Source organism: Mixophyes fleayi, chromosome 3, assembly GCF_038048845.1.
Source record: "Mixophyes fleayi isolate aMixFle1 chromosome 3, aMixFle1.hap1, whole genome shotgun sequence".
Taxonomy (NCBI): Eukaryota; Metazoa; Chordata; class Amphibia; order Anura; family Limnodynastidae; genus Mixophyes; species Mixophyes fleayi.
The window spans coordinates 238,393,874-238,420,338 of NC_134404.1; the positions used below are offsets into that span (position 1 = coordinate 238,393,874).

At 40.3% G+C, this 26,465-nt stretch overlaps 1 protein-coding gene and 1 long non-coding RNA gene across 3 annotated transcripts in view; one reads left to right on the top strand and one right to left on the bottom strand.

Annotated features, from left to right (window-relative positions):
- Nucleotides 1-26,465, top strand: part of ARID4B (AT-rich interaction domain 4B) — a 184,491-nt gene that overhangs the window by 121,426 nt on the left and 36,600 nt on the right. Inside the window, exons 15-18 of one of the 2 annotated variants that reach the window (XM_075203321.1) lie at nt 4,371-4,596; nt 10,470-10,615; nt 13,202-13,321; nt 18,665-18,727. In XM_075203321.1, coding sequence (XP_075059422.1) covers nt 4,371-4,596; nt 10,470-10,615; nt 13,202-13,321; nt 18,665-18,727 — 555 coding nt within the window. The remainder of the gene's footprint in view (nt 1-4,370; nt 4,597-10,469; nt 10,616-13,201; nt 13,322-18,664; nt 18,728-26,465) is intronic. The other variant, XM_075203322.1, reaches the window with a different exon arrangement.
- LOC142144449 (uncharacterized) lies at nt 812-25,697 on the bottom strand. Its single transcript, XR_012689714.1, has 2 exons — nt 25,426-25,697; nt 812-2,511 (listed from the first exon to the last, which is right to left on the bottom strand). It is a non-coding gene; the product is annotated as an uncharacterized LOC142144449 (long non-coding RNA).

Below are 26,465 nucleotides of genomic sequence, written 5' to 3' on the forward strand. Positions count from 1 at the left end.
TGATTACTTCTAAGTAGGGATTTATTGTTGAATTCCTTATAATTATGGTAAACTATAATGGCTTCTGAGGTATGGTTTGTTTTATTTTACCATTTGTAATTATCTACTTTATTATTATAATTCTTTTAATATTTTTTGTAATAAATGGAGATTTTATATATTTGTTGTGTACTTGGATCTGCTGTCATTTTATTAAAGAGGAACTGTTCACTAAAAAGTGTAGTTTTGAGTGGAGTTAATTAAGATGCAGCAGGTTAAACTAAAGCTGGGTACACACTACAGGGTTTTTATCCAATAATCGGCTCAACCAGCCGACATACGACCGCTCGTTTGAAAGTTAAGTCAGTGTGTGTAGTGACACGATGGTCGAAAGTCTGCCCAAATGGACAATTGTGGCCTCATTTGGGCGACAATCGTTTCGTTTGGTTGGTCGTACCGTTGAATATTTTCGATCCAATTTCCTTTCCCTTGTGTAGTGTGTATAAGTTTACGACCGATCCACGACAGTGAGTACGAAATTACAATCATTACTCACGACAACATGGGTCTAAAAAAGTTACTAACAGGACAGCCGCTCTTCCCTTTATCGTCTAAAACAAGGCTAATGTGTATGCAGTCCATGGACCGAGCGATCAGACCACCATAATAACACAAAAGAACAATAACCCTGACATTGGTCTGAACAATGCTTGGCCATGAACAAAGACGAATGTATATTTATAGTATGATATTAAGGACGAGTAATTGAAGAATCAGTAGCATACTCAATATATATAGATAAGTACAAGAACCTAGTAATAAGGACAACTCATAAGTACAAATATGCTTTAATGATACATATTGGAATTATACATATGTAAGAGATGAGATGACAAAAATATATGAACATCTCATTACCGTCTCCACTGAAGGGGTCCATTAAAATAAAACGGATTTTTAGAGACACAATTCTCTTTCTTTTTCACTTTTCTACACTATTTTTTTTTCACTTTTACCAAACTTGGTTGATAAAAGAATAATTTTTAGATTATAACCAATAAAAGTGTATCTTTTGTGTTATAAGACAAGTATAGGGATTTACAGCGCTAGGAGTATTCTACTATGTATTTATTATCATCGATCCTCTTTAATTAAAGTCTTGATTGTTACAGATATATCCCATCAACTTGTCAATAACAATGTCAGTTTAGGAGTATTCTACTATTTATTTATTATCATAGACCCTCATTTGTTCTTGATTGTTGGAGATATTCCACCAATTTGTCACTGACAAGTTTGTGTTGTTGTGACAAGTCCTCCTGCAGAGAAATTCCCTTATGTTATATAACATTTGGTCACAAAGGACAGTAGGTAATGCCCAGTATTTCCTCAGTTGCCCTTTGTTCTATGACACTGAGTATTCCTATTATAGATGGTCCTATATTGGGAGACTATTTAGCCTATATATGTTTACATACAGTGTTATTATGAATGTGCCTCACCCAAAGAATTGTTGCCTGAATTGGCATTCCTCTTGCAATTCCTTATTCTCTTGTTAACATGTGTCATTATCCCCTAGGAGCTATACCAGTGTATGCGGGCATGTCACCTCTATTATACAAGTCAACTCTAACACCTGGCTTCTCTCTCTTAAGCCCCCGAAAGCATGAAGCGGTCTCTCTCATTAATCAGAACCTAGGTATATAATGTTCATAGAACTATAGCTTTTATTCTGTGCTACGTAAATTAGTAAGACTCAGCCCCTTGCCACTGCCGGCTCCTTAAAATTCTGTGTCCGTGATGTCACTAACAATGCATGGCCCATCGTACATTTCACTAATCAGGCTTACTCATGGGAATTTTTTTGTTGTAAACTTTAGTACATTGATAAAGCATCCCTTCACACTAATACGAATAGAGTGAATACAGTGAGGATGGTCTGATCCTTGTGCAGAAAAATCTCTTTCTGTATGTTGACACAATCCATATGCTAAAGTTGCAAAGCTAAAGCAAAGCAATGCCCAGCTGTAATTTAGGGGCCACCACCTTTATTAAAACAACTTTCCAATTTACAGCACTACACATCACAATTCATATGGGGCAATAAACGTCCCGGAGTTCGTCCTCGTCCTACAGAGGTCGGCACGGTGTGGCGGTTTAGGGGCTCCCAATTTTAAACACTATTTTCTAGCTGCACATCTTGCCCAAAGTGTTCTGTGGAACTCTCCTGGCTCCTCCAGAGTTTGGGTCTCGATGGAAGCTGAAAGCTTGGCTATCTCCTCCATCTCCTCTCTCCTGTGCCGTCCACAGTCTGCTACTTACCACCCAGTTGTAGCGCACTCGTTATCCCTCTGGGGATTTTGAACACAAAATTCAAGCTGGCTCCGGCTCCTAGTCTAATCATTCCGCTCTTCGACAATCCTAAGTTCCCACCAGGATGTATATTGTTATCTTTTGAACCTTGGAAACAGAAAGGTGTCCGTTATCTTAATGATATCACCAAAGACCTTTCCATTCCCTTCATTGGACGACCTAAAAACAAATTTTGATATTTAAAACACATGCTTCTTTTGGTACTTACAACTAAGGAATTTTTTATGCTACTAATATACAAAGATTGGGAATCAGGCCATTGACCATTTTTGAGTGGCTTTCCCTCTACCAAATGCCTCATATCCCTTTTGTATTGGGAGCTTAGGGTTCCTGACATAGGCGATCGAGATTCACATGAGCAGGCTTGGGAGGAAGATCTGGGGGAGTCCCTGGATAACGAGGACTGAGAAGAAATAAGAACAAACACTGCCACTAGTTCAATCTGTGTAAAATTAAAAGAAAATGCATATAAACTCCAACCAACCAAAGCTCCTAAGATCTTCCCTGACTCATCCAGTGCCTGCTGGAGAGAATGTGTGATTGATGGCTCCTTCCTCCATATATGGTGGCAGTGCCCCAAGCTTGCCCTGTTCTGGATGGAACTTCAGAACTTTTCACCACAATTATTGCAAATTGACATTCCCTTCTTCCCCAGGTTCTTCCTCCCCCCCACTTGGGATTCCATCTGCCACTACCCATCAAATGAAGATGTTTAGATACATAGTCTCTGCTGCTGTATGTCAAATTGCCACTGACTGGAAACATCCACTTGCTCCCACATTGCAAATGATCATTATCAGGACACATATAAAATGGAATATATGAAAAGTATCATTCGTAATACATCTAAATTGTTCAACAAAGTTTAGGCACCATTGGGCCTCCTACTATCAAATTCAAACACCCTTTTTAACATGATTTTTAAAGTTCTCAGCTCTGTTCCACCTGGAGAGACCCTCCTTCAACCTCTACCCTGCCCTTCCTCTCTCTTTCTTTTTTAGTCAGTTTTCTACTTTGTTATTTCTCTCTCCTCTCTTTTTGGTGGCTCACCATACTGCCTCACTCTTCTCTAACCCCATTTCTTTCAATATCTTTCTTTTTTTATTTTGAAAAAAAGGTTCAGTTCCCAAAACTTTTCAGTTTTCTAGAAGGACGTTTATTGCGTTATGGTACACTCTCATATCTACCTACGCAGACTGTTTTTTGTTCTTCTTAACCACTGTGCCCTAGTATTATTTATATGTTCATATGCTGTTTGTTACGTCACTGGCTGTTGCTTTCGGTTGACCTCTGCAAAAATAAAGTCTATAGAAAAAATGAAAAAAAGCATCTTTCCAAATTCTTTAATTGAAATTCTCACTTCACATTTATATTATGGTTAACACCTTTGAAAAGTAAGGAAAAAGGGTCAATATCTCATGCATGTATATGGTCTGTCATTTTTAATATTTAATCACAGTACAGTATCTCAAAGCCACAATCTTTACACATATAAGTGCCATTGTGAAGTACAAAAATAACCTCTGTGACATCACAAGAACTAAGGGGCAGATTAAAATGGCTGGCTATTACAGTAAGAAATTTCCGTTCATTTTTCTAGTCCAGCTCAATGGGACACGAGGAAAGATGAGCGGACATTGTTGTAAATACTCTGACGCGATGTGTCTCCATGCACTGTTCCGGCAAATTGAATCTACCCCTAAAAATCTGTTCTGCTCTACACTGTATTTGTAACTCTGTGTGCTGAAGATATTTCAGATCTAGTTGCAGCAACAACCTTATCACTATTAGTCCATATTGTCCTTGGACCATAAATAGGAATGGCAATTTGCTCTCTGCCAATTTCAGTTTTTATCATTGACGCACAACATGAGTTATATATAAGTTGAGTCATTGGTTTGTAACTTTTTTATGTATTGATACATTACTTACACTTTAATTATATTGTGATTTGTTTTGTTACTTTGATATTTGCTGTATTTACTTTTTGACAAAAAAATTTGAATTTTATTTTCCAGATATTTGTACGGTTTTGAAGAATACTGCACTTCCACCAATATATTGTTTCACATGGACTTGCCAATGAAAGTTGCAAAATCAAATAAACAGACTGACCTAAAAAACAAAGATTTTCTAAAACAGGAAACAGGAAATTCTGGATATGTTAAAGAAGAGTTTGATGTAAAGAATGATGTTAGCAGTAATAACGATACATCTCTAATAAGTGAAAAGGAACATAGTTTAGTAAGTAATTTCAAAGTAATCTAATTGAAATTGTGAGTATTGCAAGTCTGCAATAAAATAAAGTGTGATACTTACACATTAATGTGAATGCTTTATGGTTTTAATATTTACGGGCAGATTCAATTTCCTGGGTCTTTAGAACGTGGGCCGTGCACTATTACAGTTACTACTGTAATAGCCACACACTTTTACAGTTACTACGGTAAATGCTGTGTATTACTACCGTTACTACAGTAATTTCAATGCTGATTATTGCTCGCAGATCTGTGAGCCGTGAGCAAAAGTCTGCGTTAAAATTTCTGTAGTAACAGTAATAATGTGCGGCCCGCGTTGTTCTAAAGAACAACGCATGGAATTGAGTCTACCCTTAATTAGGTATCTATATAATAGGTTTATTATATATATATTTTGGTACTGGTGTGGTATTATTTTTTTTTCATTACCTGAACAATAAAACCTGTTGTTCCCTAATATACTATTCCTGCTCTCAAACCACATTCCACATTTTTTAGTGCAAGTCCATTCTATTAAAGAGGTTATACACTAATTAAATCTCTCCCCTACATATAGTAAGAGGAGGGGTCTCACCTTGCCAATCTAAAATCCGTCTATACATAATGCTCAATAGAGCTGTATGGAAGCTGTTTCATAGGGCTTTATTGTAGAAATAGGGGTGAAGTTAAGTGCACAGCAAAAATGCATTTAGCAAACTGCGTAATGATCATAAAGTTATCTTTAGTTATTGTATATGCTAATTTTATTGGTATATATTCCCTTTTATAGAGTAAATGAATAAGTTATGTAACATCTCCAGTTGAAACAGTAATTTATAGCACTAGCCAAATTTTATTGTAATATTCTTCAACTCTAAATGTAAATATGTACCTGGCATGGACAGGGATGTAACTTTGGAGAATCACACAGTTGTGTAGATTGTTCTCTTTAAATGTATCTTAATTTTCTGGAAATTTATTTGAGTATAAATATATACTGAAATCTGAGCAACATTGTCCTTTTCCAACTACTTTTGACAGATACATATTCATCTATTTGGTACAGTATCTCATACTCGGTGTCACACCTGAGGATCTGTCCAGACTGGGTTGTGTCTCTGGAGGTAGGCTGGTGATAAACTAACAGGAACTGGATTGCTGGAACCGGAACGGAACTGGTAATGCTGGAACCAGAATGGAGAAACCAGGGCTTCAAAGAAAATTTTTCATGGAAGATATAAACCAAGTGTGGAGCGTATACATCAGTGGGTTTAATCCAGGCTCATTCTTCTAGGCCGTATCCTCTCCAATCGATACGATACTGAAGATGACCATGACAAATCCGTAAATCGAGTATCCTTTCTACTTCTTACTCAACTCCTCATTGAGTTTGGACTTTAGGAGTTTTAGGTAGTGCAGAATAAAACATATTCAAGACCAAAGGCTTCAACAAGAATATATGGAAAGAGTTTGGGATTCATAGATATGGAGGAAGTTTGAGTTTTTAAGCTACTGGATTGATGACTTGCTCCATGGGAAATGGACCAATATAGTGAGGGGGCAAACTTCATGGAATGTACTTTAATTCTCAGGTTGCGAGGGGAAAGTCAGACTCTATTCCCTGGCTTGAGATTGGGTATTGCTTGACGTTTGCGATCAGCAATTTTTTTGTAATTGGAGGAATCCTTTAACAGGGAAGAGCGGACTTCGTTCAATATTTTAGTGAACTGACGTAAAGTATTATTAGCAGCAGGTACAATGGCAGAAGGAAGAGGCTAGAACTCAGGTATTCTAGGATGAAGACCATAGACAGTAAAAAGGGTATAGACCCAGAGGAGTGGTACCGATTATTGTTTGAGAATACTGCCCAGGGTAAATGTTCTTTCCAGTTACCTTGTGAAGATGAGACAAATATGCGAAAAAAAGTTTCTAAATCCTGATTCACCATTTCAGTTTCGCCATTTGTTTGGGGGTGATAGGCAGATGAAAACTTGAGCTTTACTTGAAGAGCTGAACAAAAGACCGTCAGAACTTGGTCACGAACTAGCCTCCATGATCGGAGATTATTTCTGAATGCAAGCCATGGAGTCTGAACATCTCCTTAATAAACAATTGAGCCAGTTTTGGAGCAGAGGGCAGTCCAGTGAGAGGGATAAAATGAGCCATTTTGGAGAACCTGGTAAATCAGTAATGAAGTCCATAGAAAGATGAGTCCAGGTTTGTCGAGGAATGGACAATGGTTGAAGTTAGCCGGCAGGTGTTTGACAAGATATTTTATGTTGGGCACACCTGGAACAGGAAGCTATGAATTCTTGGATGTCCTGCTTGAGGGTAGGCTACTAATAGGATGTTTGGACAAATTTGAGAGTCTTTTGAACTCCAGAATGTCCAGAGAATCGGGAGGCATGAGCTCATTGAAGCAATTTCTTGCAAAGTGCTGGAGCTACGAATATTTTTTCCAGAGCTGGATAGGAACAATATTGGTAGTAGAATAGGACATAGGAGCGATGATGGGAGGACTTTGGTGAGGCAAAGATACTCATCTTGAACCATTGAACGAGAAAGGGCATCGACCTTACATCTAGCTTGTCTTGGTTTGAGACACTGGGCGGACTTTAGATACAGAAGATTTTTATGATCTGTGATGACAGAGATGGGATACTTGGCACCTTCCAACAAATGTCTCAATTCCTCCAAAGCCAACTTAATGGCTAATAATTCATGATCTCCTATAGAGTAGTTCTTCTCTGCCGGCAGAAATTTGCAAGAAAAATAGCCAGAGATGAAGCTGTCCATCTTCAAAACCCTGGGATAAAACAGCAGCTACACCTACTGCAGAGGCATCCACTTCCAGGATAAAAGAAAGGGATAAATCAGGCTGGCGAAGAACTAGGTCAGAAATGAAAATCTGCTTGATGCAATTGAATGCTGCTTTATCCTCTTCAGACCAATTGGATCGAACCCCTTTTTGGTAAGGGCTGTGATGGGAGCAGCATGAGTGGAGAAATTTCTAATGAATTTCCTGTAATAGTTTGCAAAAACCAGAACGCGTTGGACCGCCTTAAGGCCAGTTGAGAATCGCCTTGAGCTTCTCTGGGTCCATCTGAAAGACGGTACCAAAACTAATATAACCTAAAAAGGAGATGGATGGTACTTCAAAGGTGCATTTCTCCAATGTACAAAAGAGCCTGTTGGTTCGGAGTCGTGAAATAACCTCTTTCACATGGGCACGATGTGATTCCAGATTATTGGAGAAGATAAGAACGTCGTTCATGGGTTCATCATTTGGCGGTGAGGAGTGCCAGGGTCGAAGGTGGTGATTGTAACGAATTTATTGGATTCTCTACTAACCTTGATTAACGCTGGCTTACCTGAGGTGCGGAGTCTAACGATCTCCCCGGTATTCACCAAGAACCGCCGCAAGGCGGGATGGGCTTTGCTGCCAGGAGTCGCAGGTCGCGGTCCTCAGGTTTTCCCCAAGGTGTAGTACAGCAGAGCAGGAGCGAGATGAGAGTAGTCGGACAGGCCGGGTCGGTACACAGGCAGGCAATGCATACAGAATCAGGAAGCGGTCTCCGAGTCAATCAAACCGGGTCGGTACACGGGTCACAAGAACAGAAGCGAGGTCAGCTAGCCGGGTCGGTACACAGAGGACAACGGAATCCGGAAGAGTGAACAAGCCGGGTCGGTACACTGGGAGTCAATACACACGAAGCAGGAACAAGGAAGGACACAGGAATCAGGAGCCAGGAACTGGTAAGTTGCTCTGACACTCTCCAAGTGTCAGAGCTAGGTTTTTATGCAGAGTCTCATTTGAATTCCCCGCCCTGGTGGTGATCATGTGACCGCCCTAGGTAGCGGTCACGTGATCGCTGAACCCGGAAGTGCGGCTTCCGGGCCCGACGGAGCGGCGGGGGAGCGTGGAATGGTAAGTATCGTAACAGTGATGCGGCAGTCTCCAGGGCACGTTCCCGAAAGAGTAAATTAACTTAATAAACAGGTTAATTAGTTAATCTAGTGTAGAAGGCAGATCACGAGTGGAAAGCTCATCCTTAATTTTATCGGACAAAGCACTCCAGAAGGCTGAGTTCAAGGCCTCATCCTTCAACTTCAACTCAGAAGATAATATTTGGAACTGAATCAGGTATTAGCCCACAGGACGAGCGCCTTGTCAAAGGGGTAGAATATCTAAGGATGATTAAGTGGTTCTGCAAGGCTCGTCAAAGATCCGATGGAAGGCTGCTGTGAATCCAGAACATGAGGAAAGCAGAGGATATGCTCTATCCCACAATGGAGATGCCCAGGCTAATGCTTGTCCCATTACAAGGGAGATAATGAATGCAATTCTTGCTTTCTTCATAGAGAAATTGCTGGTCTGTAGCTCAAAATGGATCTCACATTGGTTCAGAAACCCTCTGCACAGTTTTGTATTGCTATTGAACTTGGCAGGAGTTGGTAGATGAGGACGAGAAGTTGTGTCAGAAACTTGAACTGGTGGAGCTTGTGCAGGAATAGAAGAGTCACCTGAACTCAGAGTAGTTGCAATGCTATCCAGACGAAAGGACAATTCTCGAATGAACTGCACGATTTGTCCCTGTGCGGTCTCTTGACTCCAAGCTGATTCACCAGGCTTTGCATTGAGCCCACTCCTTGGGGCATATCACCAGCGGAATTCATTAGGCCAGTGCAAACCGTCACGCCTGAGGATCTATCCGCACCCAGACTGGGTTGTGTCCTCTGGAGGTAGGATGGTGATAAACTAGCTGGGGAACCCAGGCAGGAACTGGATTGTTGGATCTGGAATGCTGAAAGCGTAACGGGAAAACCAGAACCGGACTGCAGACTGCACTCTTTGAACTGGAACAACAGAAAGGATTGCAAACTGCTAGGAACCAGGTTGGTGTTTGAAATAATAACAATGTTGCACTGGCAACAGGTAAAGGCTCCAGGAAGTCCTTTTATAGTAGTTGATGTTCCTTACTGGAGACTGCGGTCAGCTGGGCAGAAGCAGCACTGAGTTGCTGAGATGGATCAGGTGACCATATCCAAGATGGCAGCTCCCCAGGGGCGTACGCAGATTTTTAAAAAAAACCCGTGAGAGCCATTTCAGCAGCACTGTACTATACAGCAGCCACGGCGCTGTCAAAGAAGCGGCGGCGGCGGTGCAGTACAGCACCGTCGCGGACGCTTCTTTGATAGCGCTGCGGATGCTATATAGTACAGTGCTGCTATGTAAGGGCACTTCTTTAGCAGAGGGGACGGGTTTCTGGAGACCCAGAAACCCCCCTGCGTGCGCCCCTGCTCCCATGGACTGGTTTTGGAGGGAATCTAAAATGGAGGCTGTTATCACCTGATTGGCTGAGAGGAATCATGTGACCGAATCCAAGATAGCCGCGCCCATACTCTGATTCTGGAGGGATCTCTGGAGTGGAGACAGATTGGGCAGCATCTTGCAAAGAGATCTGAAACCAGCAGAGCCTGAGGACTGCAGTTACAACTTGGAAAGACAGTGGAGAGGTAAGTGACAGGATCTGGGAGCCTGGTGTGACACTCGGCAACTTGAATAAGTCCCCTTTACATTAAATCTTTACCTGAGCAAATGCTATTCTTAAAGGAACTCATATCCAGCACAATTCTTAATTCCTGTCTGTTTCCCCTCACAGTTATCACAAACCTTGCCTTGAAATTACTCTTATCGGTGACCTAAAGTAGGTTTTCTTTAAAACTCCTAAGAAACTATTACAATGTAGTTTGGACAAAGAACACATTCCCATATGCTAATCTCATACTGACATGATTGTATACAAATTATGTATAGGTACAATACTATTTTATGTCTGCTCTATGTTTTGTTTTTAATGTATGTTTTGTATGCACTAGGTTAAAGAGATAGATGCACCATATCACAATGAGAGAGACCTAAAAGGAAAAGATGAAAACTTTGCAGATAAACACAACAATGCATTGAAAGGAGGTGAAATCCATCAAAAGCCAAAAATGGACTATGTTGATGACAAAAACGAAGAGTAAGATTTCTTTCTTTTGAATAGTAGGCTCAACATCTCACAATTACTGGGCATTGGGCTTGGAACTATAACATGAAACCCCACACAGAAATAGACAGTGTTTTGTAGAGTAGGCATGGACATATTAGAAGGTATAGGAATTTGGGGGGAAGTTTGTTTCGGGGGTGTTGTAAAAGGTAACTTTAAGATTAATGGGACAGTTTTTGAGTTTATTATAAAAGGATATATAAAACCAGTGCTGGGAGTTAGAAACAGGACTAGCGGCTGAGGAACAACTAAGATACAGTAGATCACATTAAAATTTTGAACAGACTGGATCAGGAGAGTTTAGGGGAGTCCAGTTTGGAAACCTAATATTAATCTAGATGAAAGAATAGTGAACAACTGCTTTTTTAGTGATATATTTGAGGCAGGACATATTGCAGTTCAGTTTCTAACCACTGGCAGCTGTAAGTTAGCTGACATCATACAGGACTAATCATTGATTTGTTATCAAATATTATTGACATTTCTTTTTCAAAATATAAAATATACATATCTATGTATTTCGTATAATTATTGTGTTTTAATCTTTCTTTGTTACCTCTTATTTTTGTAATCTTCTTTCTACTACTAGTTTGTAAGTTCTATTTAGCAAGGTCCTGTATATTTTTGTACTGGGCTTTACACATAGCGAGTTGACTTTTTAACTCAATGAAATAAAATCAATGTGGTCAATCCTCAAAAGAGGCGGGTGGACAAACAAAAACCCACAAATTCTGATAAACTTCAAGTTTTTGTTTGTCCACCCGCCTCTTTTGATTAAGGTCAGGGGAGTTTTTTGGCCATGGACCATGTTGTTTGGATCCCCGAGCCATTTAGTTATCACTTTTGCCTTATGACAAGGTGCTCCATCATGCTGGAAAGGCATTATCCGTCACCAAACTGTTCTTGGATGGTTGGGATAAGTTGCTCTTGGAGGGTAATTTGGTACCATTCTTTATTCATGGCTGTGTTCTTAGGCAGAATTCTGGATGAGCCCACTCCCTTGGCTGAGAAGTAACCCCACACATGAATGGTCTCAGAATGCTTTACTGTTAGCATGACACAGGACTGATGGTAGCGCTCACCTTTCCTTCTCCGGACTAGCATTTTTGCAGATGCCTCAAACAATCTGAAAGGGGATTCATCAGAGAAAATTACTTTACCCCAGTCCTCAGCAGTCCAATCTCTGTACCTTTTGCAGAATATCAGTCTGTCCCTGATGTTTTTCCTGGAGAGAAGTGGCTTATTTGTTGGCCTTCTTGACACCAGGCCATCCTCCAAAAGTCTTCACCTCACTGTGCGTGCAGAAGCACTCACACCTACCTGCTGCCATTCCTGAGCAAGCTCTGCACTGGTGGTGCCTTAATCTCGCAGCTGAATCAACTTTAGGAGATAATCCTGGCACTTGCTGGATGTTCTTGAGCACCCTGAAGCCTTCTTCACAACTATTGAACCTCTCTCCTTGAAGTTCTTGATGATCCCATAAATGGTTGATTTAGGTTCAATCTTACTAGCAGAAATATCCTTGCCTGTGAAGCCCTTTTTGTGCAAAGCAATGATGACTGCATGTGTTTTCTTGCAGATAATTATGGTTAACAGAGGAAGAACAATGATTTCAAGCACCCTCTTTTTAAAGCTTCCAGTCTGTTATTCTAACTATTCTAACTCAATCAGCATGACAGAGTGATCTCCAGCCTTGTCCTCGTCAGCTGATCCTTTTGTGGCAGGGCTAAAATGCAGTGGAAATGTTGTTTTTTTTGTTTATAGGATAAAGTTCATCGTCATGGCAAAGAGGGACTTTGAAATTAATTACAATTCATTTGATCACTCTTTATTCTTGAGTATACGCCATCATAAAAACTGTGGTAGCAGACTATGTGAAAAATAATATTTGTGTAATTCTCAAAACTTTTGGCCATGACTGCATTTCACACAACTAGTGCAACGTGTGTCTGCTAAAATGTAAAAATTCATCTTTTTGATTATTTAAATTGGACACGGTCGTGAAAAAATGCTTTATACCTTTAAATATAGGGCAGTGACCTGTTATCAATATTACAAAATGAAATGCAAGTCATTTTCTTTCTGTTTTGTTCATTTGAAATCACACATTTTGCAAGATACATGCACAGAAGCTAGGTCTCACTTTACGTATCAATTATGCTCCAATTACTCATGTATCCAGACTCAGTCTACATAGGTTATTGAAAACACAAAGCAACTGTTTGTGGCATACCAAAAAGTGACATTATATTGAGATAGTTGGAGAGAAGCATTGCTAAAGATTAAACAAATGCAGCTTGAACCAAAAAATAGTAATAATGGAAGTTTATTGACAAATTGCATCTACACAAAATAACTAGCAGCAATTTACTAGTAAATATTATGTTTAAACATACTAAAACTATACACAATTTCAAAGATAATGTCCCTTGAATCTGTGCACAAACTTACAAGGTTCGATGGCTTTGTGTATTAAATTGTATTTATTATTTTCTTGGTTCTACTGTTAGAATCTGACAGCTTTAATTTTTTTTAAAAAAACCTCTTTTCAAATATTAGAGTTTGTTTTCTGAAGAGGAATAATGAAGTTGAGGAAAAAACTACTGGGATCAAGGTGGAAGATAATGCAGAGGAGGAAGAATATGAAAGCTATCCATTAGGCTTGATTGGTCATGTACGGTACGTATGGGGGAAAGATATCAAAATTTGTGAAGTTAGTTATAAAATTCCTGTGTTAATTGTGGATAGGTTACACTTTGTATAGTCGGAATTACCACTACCCAGGGCCGGATTAAGGGAATGGAGGCCCCTGGGCTAAGGGCGCCTCCATTCCCCCGTGAGGCCCCCATTGTGAGCCCCCCCCCCCCAAAGCGCTTACCTGTCAGTCCAGTCCTCCGTCCCCGGCGCGCTGCATGCTCCTTACTGAGGAGATCTCGCGAGAGTTCACTCGCGAGATCTCCTCAGTAAGCAGAGTACTGAGCGCCGGGGACGGAGGACTGGACTGACAGTGCTCAGCAGCATTGATCGGGCTGGGGGCGCACCCGCCCCCGGACCGATCAATAATGCTGCTGCGGACTTTGAAGGGCCCCCTGGATGCCCGAGGCCCCTGGGCTATAGCCCAGTTAGACCTCAGGTTAATCCGGCCCTGCCACTACCCAATATTACAGAATTTCAAACAATGGAATCACATGTTCTTTAAAGACAGGTAAAATATATAAGGACAAGATGACTGAAAAGACGTTACTTCACCAGAACCGTATATGGTATTCCTACTTCAATACAGAAAATATCTCTGAAAAAAGGCATGTGTTCTGCGCCATATATCACCTTCATTTCTGATGCGTCTGTGCGTCAAATGACTGTGTTTTTACTCATTAATTTACGTAACTAACGCTATAAATGTTACAGGTTTTTATTTTAACGGCAAATCACTGGTTAAGGTCTTCTTTGAGAAAACTATAGTTATAGTGATTTTGTAATTAGAGCTGCAAAGCTGATGTTTTAGCTGGTGTGTTTTATTTGACAACAATGCAGAGTTTTATCAATCAGTTTCTATGTTAATGTCATTTTCAAGGCAAGTTCCAGTAAATTACTAGATAAACTAGTTTGGAGAGACTTGATAGTTGCATTTTTGTGGGCAATATAGTATTTTTTTGTCCCACACTATCTATATGCAAAACTGCAGACATTTTGCTATGTTTTAATGGATATGTGTGCAATTTAAGTTATATGTATACAAATTCTATTGCATACATAATCATAAATCTGTCTTTTAACATTTGCTGTTGCATCCATGAAATATATGCCATTCACATAAATATGCACATAACAGTAAGCTGGCAGACTGTAGGATGCTATTTTTACCCCATCATTAATATAATGTTACAATGTGCTTCAAATGGCTTGTTTTTTTAAGATTTGGGTTGATTTCGCAGGACGCAAGTTTAAGGAGCAGCTACCATGAAATTTGGAAATTAGTTTGAGTTTCACAGTTTGAGGCAAGTAGTTTAAAAAGGGAGCACAGAAAGCTAATATTTGACATTAATACATATGAAAAGCTATATTTTGGAGCTGAATTTTATACATGAACTAATTCTAATTTCATCCCTCTGCAGAAGGTTGCCATGATAGGCGGAAGGTGCTTCTCCAATGAAGCAGATACAGTGACTGGTAGCTTTTGTAGCAGATACAGTGACTGGTAGCATTCTCAGCTTTACACTTAACACTTTACTTTTTAACAGAAGTGCAGTGGAATATGAGGTTAGCACAATGCATTTTACCTTCATGGTTCATGCCAACGCATGCTCATTGAGCAGGATGGAATACCTGCACCTCTTCTGTTATTTTATACCATGGGGGACCACAGGGAGCATGATGAATATGCTCCAGGGCTTTTTCAAAGGATTTTGCAGTGTGTATTGGCAGCCACATGCTGCTCTCCTACTGGTATTAAACTTAAACGGAAGAGGGTTGAACATGAGGCGGAATGGGTGGGTATATTATGACAGAGAGACAGGAAAAGCTTACTGTTTATGGGTCCTTTAAAAAGTCCTAATTGTATAATTAGTAAAAATAGTATTTGTTTGCAAATTGTGTGATAGTTTTCCTTTAAAGCAAATGAGAAAACCATGTGAGCATTTCCATACCAGTTAATCTAATGTTATTACACATTTTCACTTTTTCATCATGTTACTAAACAATCTTGTGCAATACGCTTTGGATAGGAATAGAATAGCACAATAAATAATGTATACCAACAACTATATGTATCAGTACAAGTTTCTGCAAGAATCTAATAAATAATCACTGTCTAATGGTTTGGCTGTGTCCTGGTTGAATATTGACTTTATTGCATTAGCTACATATTTTTCACTCAAATCTCTAATTTCACAACCAGTATTTTTTATATAAGGCAAACTCCAGAAACCTGCAATCCTCTCTACTATCACTATAAATGTTTAGCTTGTGATCATAATATGTGTCCCATCTAATAGGAATTGGACTTTAAGCAGTAAACCTGGATTGTTGTTACCTGTTGCAATGGCGCATAGTCTAACTAGGTGAAGGTCTTCGCCAGGAACCTCCGCAAGGAAGTATGGTCTTTGCTGCCAACACCACACAGGTCACAGCCCTCTAAACGGGTTTCAGGCATGACCTGATCTATCAAGGTGAGGAAACTACCACAAGAGACAGGGACTAGAGTGGATGGGTATGCTGGTAGGAGTTATTACCAGAAATACGTTGGAGATGGCAGATACCAAGAATACGCTGAGGATGGCAGATAACAGGTAGGCACTGGAGATGGCGGGTACCAGGAATACACAGGAGAGGGCGGGTACCAGGAATACACTGGAGAGGACGGGTACCAGGAATACACTGGAGAGGGCGGGTACCAGGAATACACTGGAGAGGGCGGGTACCAGGAATACACTGGAGAGGACGGGTACCAGGAATACACTGGAGAGGACGGTTACCAGGAATACACTGGAGAGGACGGGTACCAGGAATACACTGGAGAGGACGGGTACCAGGAATACACTGGAGAGGACGGGTACCAGGATTACACTGGAGAGGACGGGTACCAGGATTACACTGGAGAGGACGGGTACCAGGATTACACTGGAGAGGACGGGTACCAGGATTACACTGGAGAGGACGGGTACCAGGATTACACTGGAGAGGACGGGTACCAGGAATACACTGGAGAGGACGGGTACCAGGAATAAACAGAATTACCGGGAATGAACTGGAGTTTGAAATATGCAAAGGGACAGAAATGAGCCGAGAAGCAGAAGCTAAACTGACACAAATATCTGGCACCTATCTGTGGATACAGATGCCTTAAAAATAATGCAGGGAGAATAGGAGCAGAATGCCTGCATCAAATGAATGAAAGCCCAAGTTTTTAAATAGCGGACATGTGTAAGAATGTTTGTGGGTCCAGCATGTGACAATATGCTTACATTTAAGCTGCATATTTCATTGCTGTCTGTGTGGACAGCATAAGCTGTGCAGCACAAAGATCTATTGATCCATAACGTGTAATATTTAAATTGTAGTTTATTTGTATTAATGTAGCTCAAGTAATTCATAAAAAAATATTATTTTGTTTATTTAACCTCTTTCTATTGTTTAGCTATGTCTAGTAACACAAATTATGATGAAAGTACCCATTTAAGGAAAACACTTTTTCGTGTTTGTGTGTTTTTAAACCTTAGAGTCACAATGAGTACAGACAGGATGCTTACTGATGAAATTGGAAACTAAACCCAAAAATCTAAATACACTATGTTAATTGTCAGAGCGAACTAAATTAACTTACCTTTTACCATATGTTAAGAAATGTATTTATAGATGTCCAATTCTTAATATTATGTCACTGTCAGTTTTCCTCTGGCACACTAGGACAGTCAGTGACTATATTAAAGTAACAATATGTTAAAATTGTGGGCACTTGTATGCTCACATAAACCTTTCTAAACTAGTCCTGATTTGTGGCAGCTGCAATATGTATTTGTTTCTACTCAGTTATCATAAGTTTAAAATTACAGTAAGAAAATACAGGTCCTAACTTTATTAAATATTTTAGAGCTACACACCTAACACAATGTGTTCTTCTACTTGCTTCCTAACATAAGACAGGGCCGTAACTATGACGGTGCGATAGGGCGCAACGCTGAAGGGGGGCGCAGTTTAGGAATATTTTGGGCTCATTTGGTTACAATTGAGGGCTAGGGGGGCGGCATTTGACTTTCTCGCCCCAGGCGCTAGAATTTTGAGTTACAGCTCTGACACAAGAGTATGGGTAGATATAGAGGCCAGTACTGCTAACCTACACTCACTATCAACTTTACTCTAGCTTAAATCCCAATGTAGACCTAATCAACCGAGTCTACCTCCAACCATCATGTTCTTAATAGCAATCTGGATGCATACACTAATGACCTAGCACCTAACTCATGGCATATGACTTCATTGTGAAACAAATCCCAGTTTTCCCCATGACTACAATTGCAGTAATTTGATTTTAACAGTCCACCCGCTGATAGTTCACAAAACTATCAAACATTAATTTAAAGTTTAATTTAATTTTCTGATTGAACTTGATACAACTTTAGATTCCATACTGACCAAGCCTAGATACAACACTTTCTGTCATATGAGGACATGGCAATATTTCACATTCCCACTTCTTGTTTTTATCAATATCCGCAGCTTGGGCACTTTTACAGTTCTGTTCCCTGACTTACACCAATCTTCCCCCGAGTGTCTTTTTCTCGCAAAGTTACTCCTCCAGGGGCCTCATATCTACTTTTTAGCGCCCGATGCTAAAACATAACGGACCACATAAAGAGCTTAGGTGTGAGGAGAATATAGGAAAAGCCACTGACCCTGAGGACTGAAAAAATAAATCAGAATTAATCTCTCTAAAGTCTCCATTTGCATTAAAATTAATGTGAATGCTTAGAGGATCTACTTATAAGTGATTTCCCCCTCCCACTTTCTTCTTTCTGTAACCCCTTGTTTATCTGTTATTAACCTATTGAAAACCAATAAAAAGAATTTAACGAAAATAGAAGAAACAGATAAACATTGAATTCACTTATTAGCAGGCAGGGTTTTAAAATGTGATAGGGCAAAGCAGCAGAGTAAATCCAAATGTAATCCATTAGAAAAAAAATAATCCCATTGTCCATGTAGTAGCATCAAGAAAAACCTGTCTGTTAAAGTACATTAAAAATTAGCAAATATTACTGCCTGATAACAGGTACTATGCTTGGTGGTAAACTGGAGGTAAAGCTAGTTATATCTTTTGCTGAATATCAGTGTAAAATTTCCACCATTTGAGGAACATTTTCCAGTAGTTTCTGCTTTGTACTCACATTTTCTTTTTCTTGGAACTCATCCTGCCCCCAATATATTCTTTTATGAAATTATTAATATATCATTTAGATTTAAGACCCATGATTCCATTCTCAATTGTTTGGCTTCTGAAACTAGTATTTTGGGTCTGCTTTCCAGGTGTGAAATGGAGTCTACTCTTTCTACCAAAAAGTCCAGCCCTCTAAGCCAAAGTACTCCTCGGTAAGTACATAATTGTTTATACTATTGAGTGTATTGGTTGGCGTAAGGCCCAAATCTGACTGCAGGAATTTAATGCATGACCAAAAATGAAACTCTTATAAGCCTATTATATCACTAACTGATAGAAGTGCTGTGTCCTGACTGGTATTCCTCTTATGCTTCTGGGACCATACTCACCTCACCCCCCACAAAGCATCCTTGCACACACTGCTTCTCCAGCAAGTCCCCTCAAGAAAAAGGTTGTTGCTGTTCCTACAATTGCAGTTAAGGCTTCTAAATTTCATACATATAATTGAATATATTCTAAACAGTGACCTTAACATTTCCAAGACCTATAATCTAATGTGATTTGATCAAATAAAGATGTTTAAACTCCTCTAATGAAACTTATGTTAAAAAGCCATTTACAATATTGTTCTAAGACCAAGTGGTAAATGTATCAATATGCGGGTTCTACAACACCCGCGTGTTCAGCCTCTTCCGCGATTAAATTTCAAGCGGCGCTGCATTGTAAAGGGAAGTTAACCCTTTACAATGCAGCGCCGCTTGAAATTTAATCGCGGAAGAGGCTGAACACGCGGGTGTTGAAGAACCCGCATATTGATACATTTACCCCCAAATGTTCTTAGATAAAGAACAGTTGAAACATTATTTTTATGTTAAAAGGTAATTTATAATAAGTTGTAACCTTAGTTTTACTAAGAATTGACACAACTGGTATGTGGGATCTATTTATTAAATCTGGCCCTGCAGAATATGTAGTACTAATATATAAGCTTCACAGCGCTGATTCAAAAGGTGGAAAGTCCACGATTTGACACACTGGTTTTTTGGGGGGAAAGGGGGGGGGGGCTTTATGCCACATAGTCAAAATGAATATACCATACTGTGTGTGGTACAGTGTGGGAGAATATTATATTGCTTACTAGTATGGTGCCACAATACTCCGCAACGTAGGACAGAGGGAAATAAAGCAGAGTATTTTGCATAAAGGACCAACAAGCAAAGTACACAAAAAAGCAAATGCAAAGTACAGGGGAGGCAGTAGGCATAAATGCAATATTAGTAATAAATTACGCATAAGAAACATTTCCACATAGTTAGCTATAAGGCATAGCAACCAGTGGTCAGTTACTGCAACTTGTGTACAGTGTGAAAATGCACTATCCAGGTCATTGAACTGTGGCTGCAAGATTACTATACATACACTGGAATTTGCAAAACAGATATTAAAGCCACATGCCTGCATCCAAGACACCCCACACCTATGGTAAACATAACTCCTTATCCTAATGGCTATGATCAGGCAACTTGGATTTACAGTGCGTTTTTTAATTTTAGATATGAAAAATGTCTTGTTAAATGTAAGTGTCTTCTCAGCCTCACTTGATCAACTCCTCTCTCATTGCTAATCTGTCCTGCCATGATGCTGCAGTTTCTTTCTAGAACACTATACATACCTCAGCCCTAGACGAAGCATTTCCAGTCACCGCTCGCCTCTGGAAAGCCCAACCCTGGCACTCTAAACTGACCTGCCACCCACAAAAGTGTTCACATACCGCTGGGCGCCAGTGTAGAAAAACTCACTGCAATGCTGATTTCCTCCACTACAATCTTATCCTGTCTTTTTACTACACCACTCCCTTCTCGCCAAATAAACCTGCTTTAAGTTCCTAATATCCACCCTGTCAACTCTCTTCTCTGCCTCCCCACCTTTCCTTACATATAAAAACATCAAGAAATTGTCTCTCTTCAGATGCATTTTTCCCCTTTGCTTCTATACTACTTTAGCGACTTGTGTACTACCACCTGACCCACTGTTCCTCTTGCACCCTCTGCAAATGGAATGCCCTCATTATAGTGACTAACAATCTACTCACAGCTAAATGAAAGGGTTGCTTCTCCCTACTCATCCTCCTTGATCTCTCTGCCTCTTTCGACACAATCAACTATTGTCTACTTGTGTGTTCAATTGCCTCTTCGTCATGTCTACTTCGATGTCCCAACACTACGTAAAGCTCAACATGTCCAAAACGGAGCTCGTCTTCGGTCCTCCAGTCCATTGCGCCACTTCCATTTAGTCACCACTTCCTTAGGAACATTGCCAGAATACGCCCCTTTCCTATGCTGTTACCAAAACCTATATCTATTCTGTCATATCACGCCTTGACTACTGCAGCCTTCTGTTATATAGTCTTTTCTTTCTACAATCTGTCCTAAATGCTGCAAATCCTTACACTGACCTGCCATTATTTACAGAATTCAATTCAAACTACTCACTAATCTTATCACACCCTCTTAGATCTGTCTCTTACCAGCATCTCACCTCCTCTTTGATAACTACCACTCACTCCTGCTTCTTCACTATAACCTATCTTACACCTTCCTGATGCTACTCTCTCTTTATGATCTATTAGCTTCAGTCCCATCTCCACTCAGGGTCCTATAGCTTCTACTGTCTAAGCATTCTGTCTAGATTGTAATCAGTCACGGCTACCCTCTGTCTCACATCTGCATCTCCATTGTCAAACTTGTATTTATTTGTTCTATTGTTGCATATGATTTATAGTTCTTAATATTTGTCATTCTGACTGTCCGACACTTCTGCTTTTTGTGGTGCATTTCAAATAAATAATAATGATTATCATGATCAGAAAGCTCAAGGGAAATAATCCAAAAGGTGCAGTAAGAGAGTAGGACGCTGCCTTATTTACATCCAGGGCTTGGAGTGTGAGAAAAGAAGAGACCCATGTAGGAGAGAACTGCAGGGCTGGCAGGAGTGTCAAAAGAATAGAGCTACCTCTGATGAAACACGTGAGGTGACTGTACTTTGTGCAGATCAATCCAACGATCTATGCTGAATTCTGAACTCTCAGCAGTTACTGTTTATCCAGAATCAGTGCTAATAGAGAGGTCCCGGCTTTCCTTTCACTTGGAGATGCTCCATTAAGAATCAAAGGTACAGCGTTTATTTTATATTTTTACTATCAACAAGTGTATGGACTTTCCAAATGGCTACAATTTTTGCATAAAACAGATTGGATTCTGTTTTATGTGTATGGACATATGACTGTTGAGGCTATATAATTGAATTGTTGTTACCTTTATACACAATTGTGTGTATTATCGAATTCTTTGTTCTCTCAAAGAGGCATCAATCAGGAACCCAAAAGTGGCACATTTGTTATACTAGAGTGCATAATATCTTCTTAGGACGGTTATAATTAAAAGGACTGAGAATTCTTATATACACAAGTGATTTATAAGGATCTATGTATGAGCATTGGACATTACATCTGGGATTTATTATTATTTTTATAAAAGCTAGTCGCACCTAGCATTTTTATATTTTTTTTATATGCAAGATGATATGTTTTTAATTGAAGATTTATAATAAATACTACATAATTATCACTTTAACCTGTGCTCTTTTGCAAGTTGATGTTTGTTTCTATTGTATAACAGATGCAGTATCTGTAACTATAGAGCGGCGGTTTAAGTGAAGCACATTAAATATACAGCTGGTAGACAGCAATTAAGTGCAGCACCTAATTATACTTCCCAGCGCCTAATTGTTTTATGTGTTTTTCATCCTGAAAAAGCATAAGGAGCCTGGGTGTTTGAAAAGAAGCCTCCTCTCACACCAGACAATACAAAGCCTCCACACTAATTCTTGGCTTGAGCATGGTCTGGATAACCCTATCTGACAATCCCTTAGTTCTCAGAATCAAGGCTTCAGCAGCCATGTCATCAATGCCAGCTGCTGTAAACCGAGGTGCTAAAACGGGCCTTGATTTAACAAGTCTGGTCTGAGATGGAGACGCTATGACTTACCTGTTGAAGACGTCTGTGTACCACGACCTGGGTGGCCAATCTGGAGCCATGAGAATGACCTGATCCCTCTTTTTCTTCACCCTTTTCAGGATCCTCGGAAGCATAGCCACCGGCGGAAATATGTATATTATGTGGAAATGCCAAGGAGCTGACATGGTGTCTAACAAGGCTGCCCTTGAACAGAAACGGTTCACTTTTTGGTTGAATCATGACACCATCATGTTGATGTCTGGTCGCCTGCTCACAATCTGGTGAAAGACTGTCTGCTTAGGAAGTCTGCTTCCTAGTTGTATACACCTGGGATGAAGACAGCCATGATGGCCTGAATGTTCCGCTCTGCCCACCAAAAAATCCTGCTGGTCGCATGCATGGCAGGAAAACTTCTTGTCCCTCCTTGGTGGTTGACGTATGCTACAGTTGTGGCATTGTCTGACTGTATCTTTGCAAAATCTCCATGCAGCAAATGTTCCGCGTAGACTAGAGTGCGAAACACAGCTCGCAATTCTAACATGTTTATTGGAAGCTCTGGAGTCCAAAGACCCTAAAACCCGACCTGAAGGTTGGCGTCCCCTGCTGAGGTTCTCCCTCCTCAGTCACCAAAGGAGCGAATGACACACCCTCTGGAAAAGGCATATGACCTGGGTGAACAGACAGGTGTGGGACTTGTTCCACTTGGCGAGAAGTTCCAGTTAAAACTCACTTGCATGAAACTGGGCAAATGGGTTCACCTCGAAAGTCGAAACCATCTTGCCGAGTACTCTCATGCAGAAATGAATGGAAGTCTATCTGTGAGGTAGCAGAGACTTTACAATGTTCTGCAAAGATAGGATCTTGTCAAACGTTAAAAAAAACCTCTGTTTCTGTGTGTCAAAACAAAGGCCCAAAAAGACCATCCACTGAGACGGAGTCAGTCTGGACATTTTCAGATTTACAATCCACCTGTGGGCGTCTAATGTTGAGGAATCTCCTGCACGTGAGCATGAAGAATGGCTGTCAATTCTGCCTTTATCAGTAGATCATCCAAATAGGGAAAAATCTTTATTCCCTTGTAATGCAGCAGAGGTGCCATGACTGCCATGAATTTTGTAAAAACTCTTGGGGCAGTGGCCAGACCAAAAGGTAGCACCCGAAATTTGTACTGGAGGGACTAAATAGCAAACCTGAGAAGACAATGATGTCCTTCCCAAATAGGAACATGAAGATAAGTGTCCTTGATATCCAAAGCCACCATAAACTCGTCATTTCCATGACGTTCACTACCGATTTCAGGGACTCCTTTTTTAATCTGTCTCCCTGGAGCTGGGTGTTTAGGGTTTCCAGATTCAAGATGGGCCTGAAAGAACGGTCTGGCTTTTGAACCAGAAATAGGTTTGAGTAAAACCCCAAAGTCTTTTGGTGATCTGGAACTGGAAATACAGCACCTGAAGAAATCAGGGCATGAATAACTTTGTGCATAGTGACACGTTTTGTCCTGTCTGCAGGAAGCCTTCTGGTAAAAAAAATCTTCTGGGTGAGGCCCTGAGGAGGGTCTATAATGTAACCTTGTGCCACAATCCCTCTCACCCAGGCATCTGTAGTGGACTCCACTGGTCCCAGAAAAGAAGCAGGCCTTCTGAAAGCTGTTCTAACCACCTCTCTACCGCCTTGTTAACCCATGCAGAGGCTAAAATAGGTCGCAGAGAGGCCCCTACAGCCATTAAAATAGATCTAAGCAGGCTCCCAACCATACAGTCAGCGCCATTTTGAATGGTCACCGCATTGGAAATGGGAATTGTTGGGCAAACTTGTTACAGAGGCATGAACCTTGGGAGAAACTTCCCACTTAATTGTATCCTCCGCCGGAAGAGAGTAACAGTTCTGCAGCTTATGGGACACTTGGAAATTATGGTCAGGTGTGGTCAAAGCTTCCCTCAGTAAATCCTCTAGCTGAGAAGAAAGACAAAAGCCACTCTTCCTTTTATGTCCAATACCAGCCGCACAACCTGAATCAGATCATCCACTCCTTGTCGGATATAAGGATCCTAAGTATTAAGTATCCTCATCTGAACCGCCAAGTACCTCGTCCACGGCTTGGGAGAACTCGTCAAAATCTGAACTAAACTCACACTGGAGATGGTTATAGCACTGGCACTGTATAATGATTTAGCCCAGGCTGGTTACACTACATCGGTACCTGAGCGTTCAGGCACATATGGCATCAGAACCTCAGGCTGGTAGGCTGTGCATAAGACTTCCACGCCCGGCTGTCCCAGAGGCAATTTAACATGGCATTTCCAACAAGTAAAATTCTTTACAGAAGTAATTTTTACAGCATTAGCTCTGGAAGAACTCCCCATCAGACATAGCAGAAAAAAAATTATATATATATATATATATATATATATATATATATATATATATATATATTATAATTTTATTTTAACAGAACACAATCAAACAAAAGAAAGTGAACCTATGTAACTGTCTTAAGCCCATAAAACAGAGTTAGCCTTCACTCGTAAACCACCCCCTACCACCAGCTAGTATGGAATGGGGAACTAAGGCTAGAAAATAGGTTCTGCTGCTTCTGGCATGTTTCAATCGCAGTGATAGAGAAGGCAGAGGACGAACAACCCCTTCCCCCAGGGTCAGCACGATGGATGCCGTCACAAAGGGACCGCCAATCCCACCAAACTAGTGCCTAGCAAGGGCTTACTGTCATAGTAACCACTACCTGACCCGACTAGTGAACTCTCAAATCATTCACCGTTTTTTCTCTTTTTTTTTTTATTAAACTCATGAAAAACACCCTTTAAAAAAATACATAGCATTTCCTAGCCTGGAGCCTCACCGCAGCTTTAGCCTAAAATCTGCCTCCCACCTACCTGAGGGTGCTCTCCTATGTGCGGTGGTGCAGCAAACTAGCTCCTGCAGTCTCTGCATGGGACCCCCAGTCACTACCCACGTCAGCAGTGACTGGTTCCCTCAGTGGTATCCCTCGATGGCGGGATGGCATCGGAAGCACACAACTCTTAACCTCTGCCGCCCCCATGTGTAGTACTTAGTTAGAATGAGGCATAAGCTGCCTAAAAATCATATAATTTCAGCCTTTAGAAACATGGCCGCAGTACTGGTATACTTGACCTTTGTCAGATAAGATTTGAGAATAATCTTTCCCTCTTGTAACAGAAATAGTGAGACTAAAGCGAACAGCCTCTTTGCTATTGGTGAGATTCTTTTCACTCTGACAGTTGGCTGTGAGAGATCTAAGATGGGTGTCTCCTGAAGTAGCAAAAAGAGTATAATAGTGTTATTTACTTATATTCTAGTTGTGCACTGCATTTACTATCTGTATACCTTACACAAAGCCCAGCACAGCACTGTGTTAGTTGGAAATTATGTTATAGATCCAGAGTTTTTTATGTATCAAAGCAACCTGTCCTATGTATTCTCTCTGTGATATATGTAAAAGAGCCTACTACATACATGTGTTAACAAACTAATTTGAAATGACTAATCAATAGAGTTGCAGAATTTTTTTTTTTTAAATGTAACATATACTGTTAATCTCAATTGTGTTATCAGATAACATTTTACATTATATGAATAAGCAACACTGTGATGCAATCGAATTTGTTATTTAAGATAAATTACTTTGACAGCAAAAAAGTGTCTGTTGCAGGCTTTGTGCAGCAATTTTGTTTTATTGTAAATACAAGCATTTTTAACCCCCCCCCCCTCTAGAAATCCTGTGTTTGACCCTCGCTTTAAAGTCACCTCTTTCAAATTAGCGTTCCAGTATTTTTTTTGTTTGTTTTTATCTTGTTTCTCCACTTTGCCTAAGAAAAGGGGGCTCCCTTGTCTTGTCTTGTCTTGTCTGGGATGTCCCTCCTTATTTCTTGGTCACCAGGCAAATATGCACATT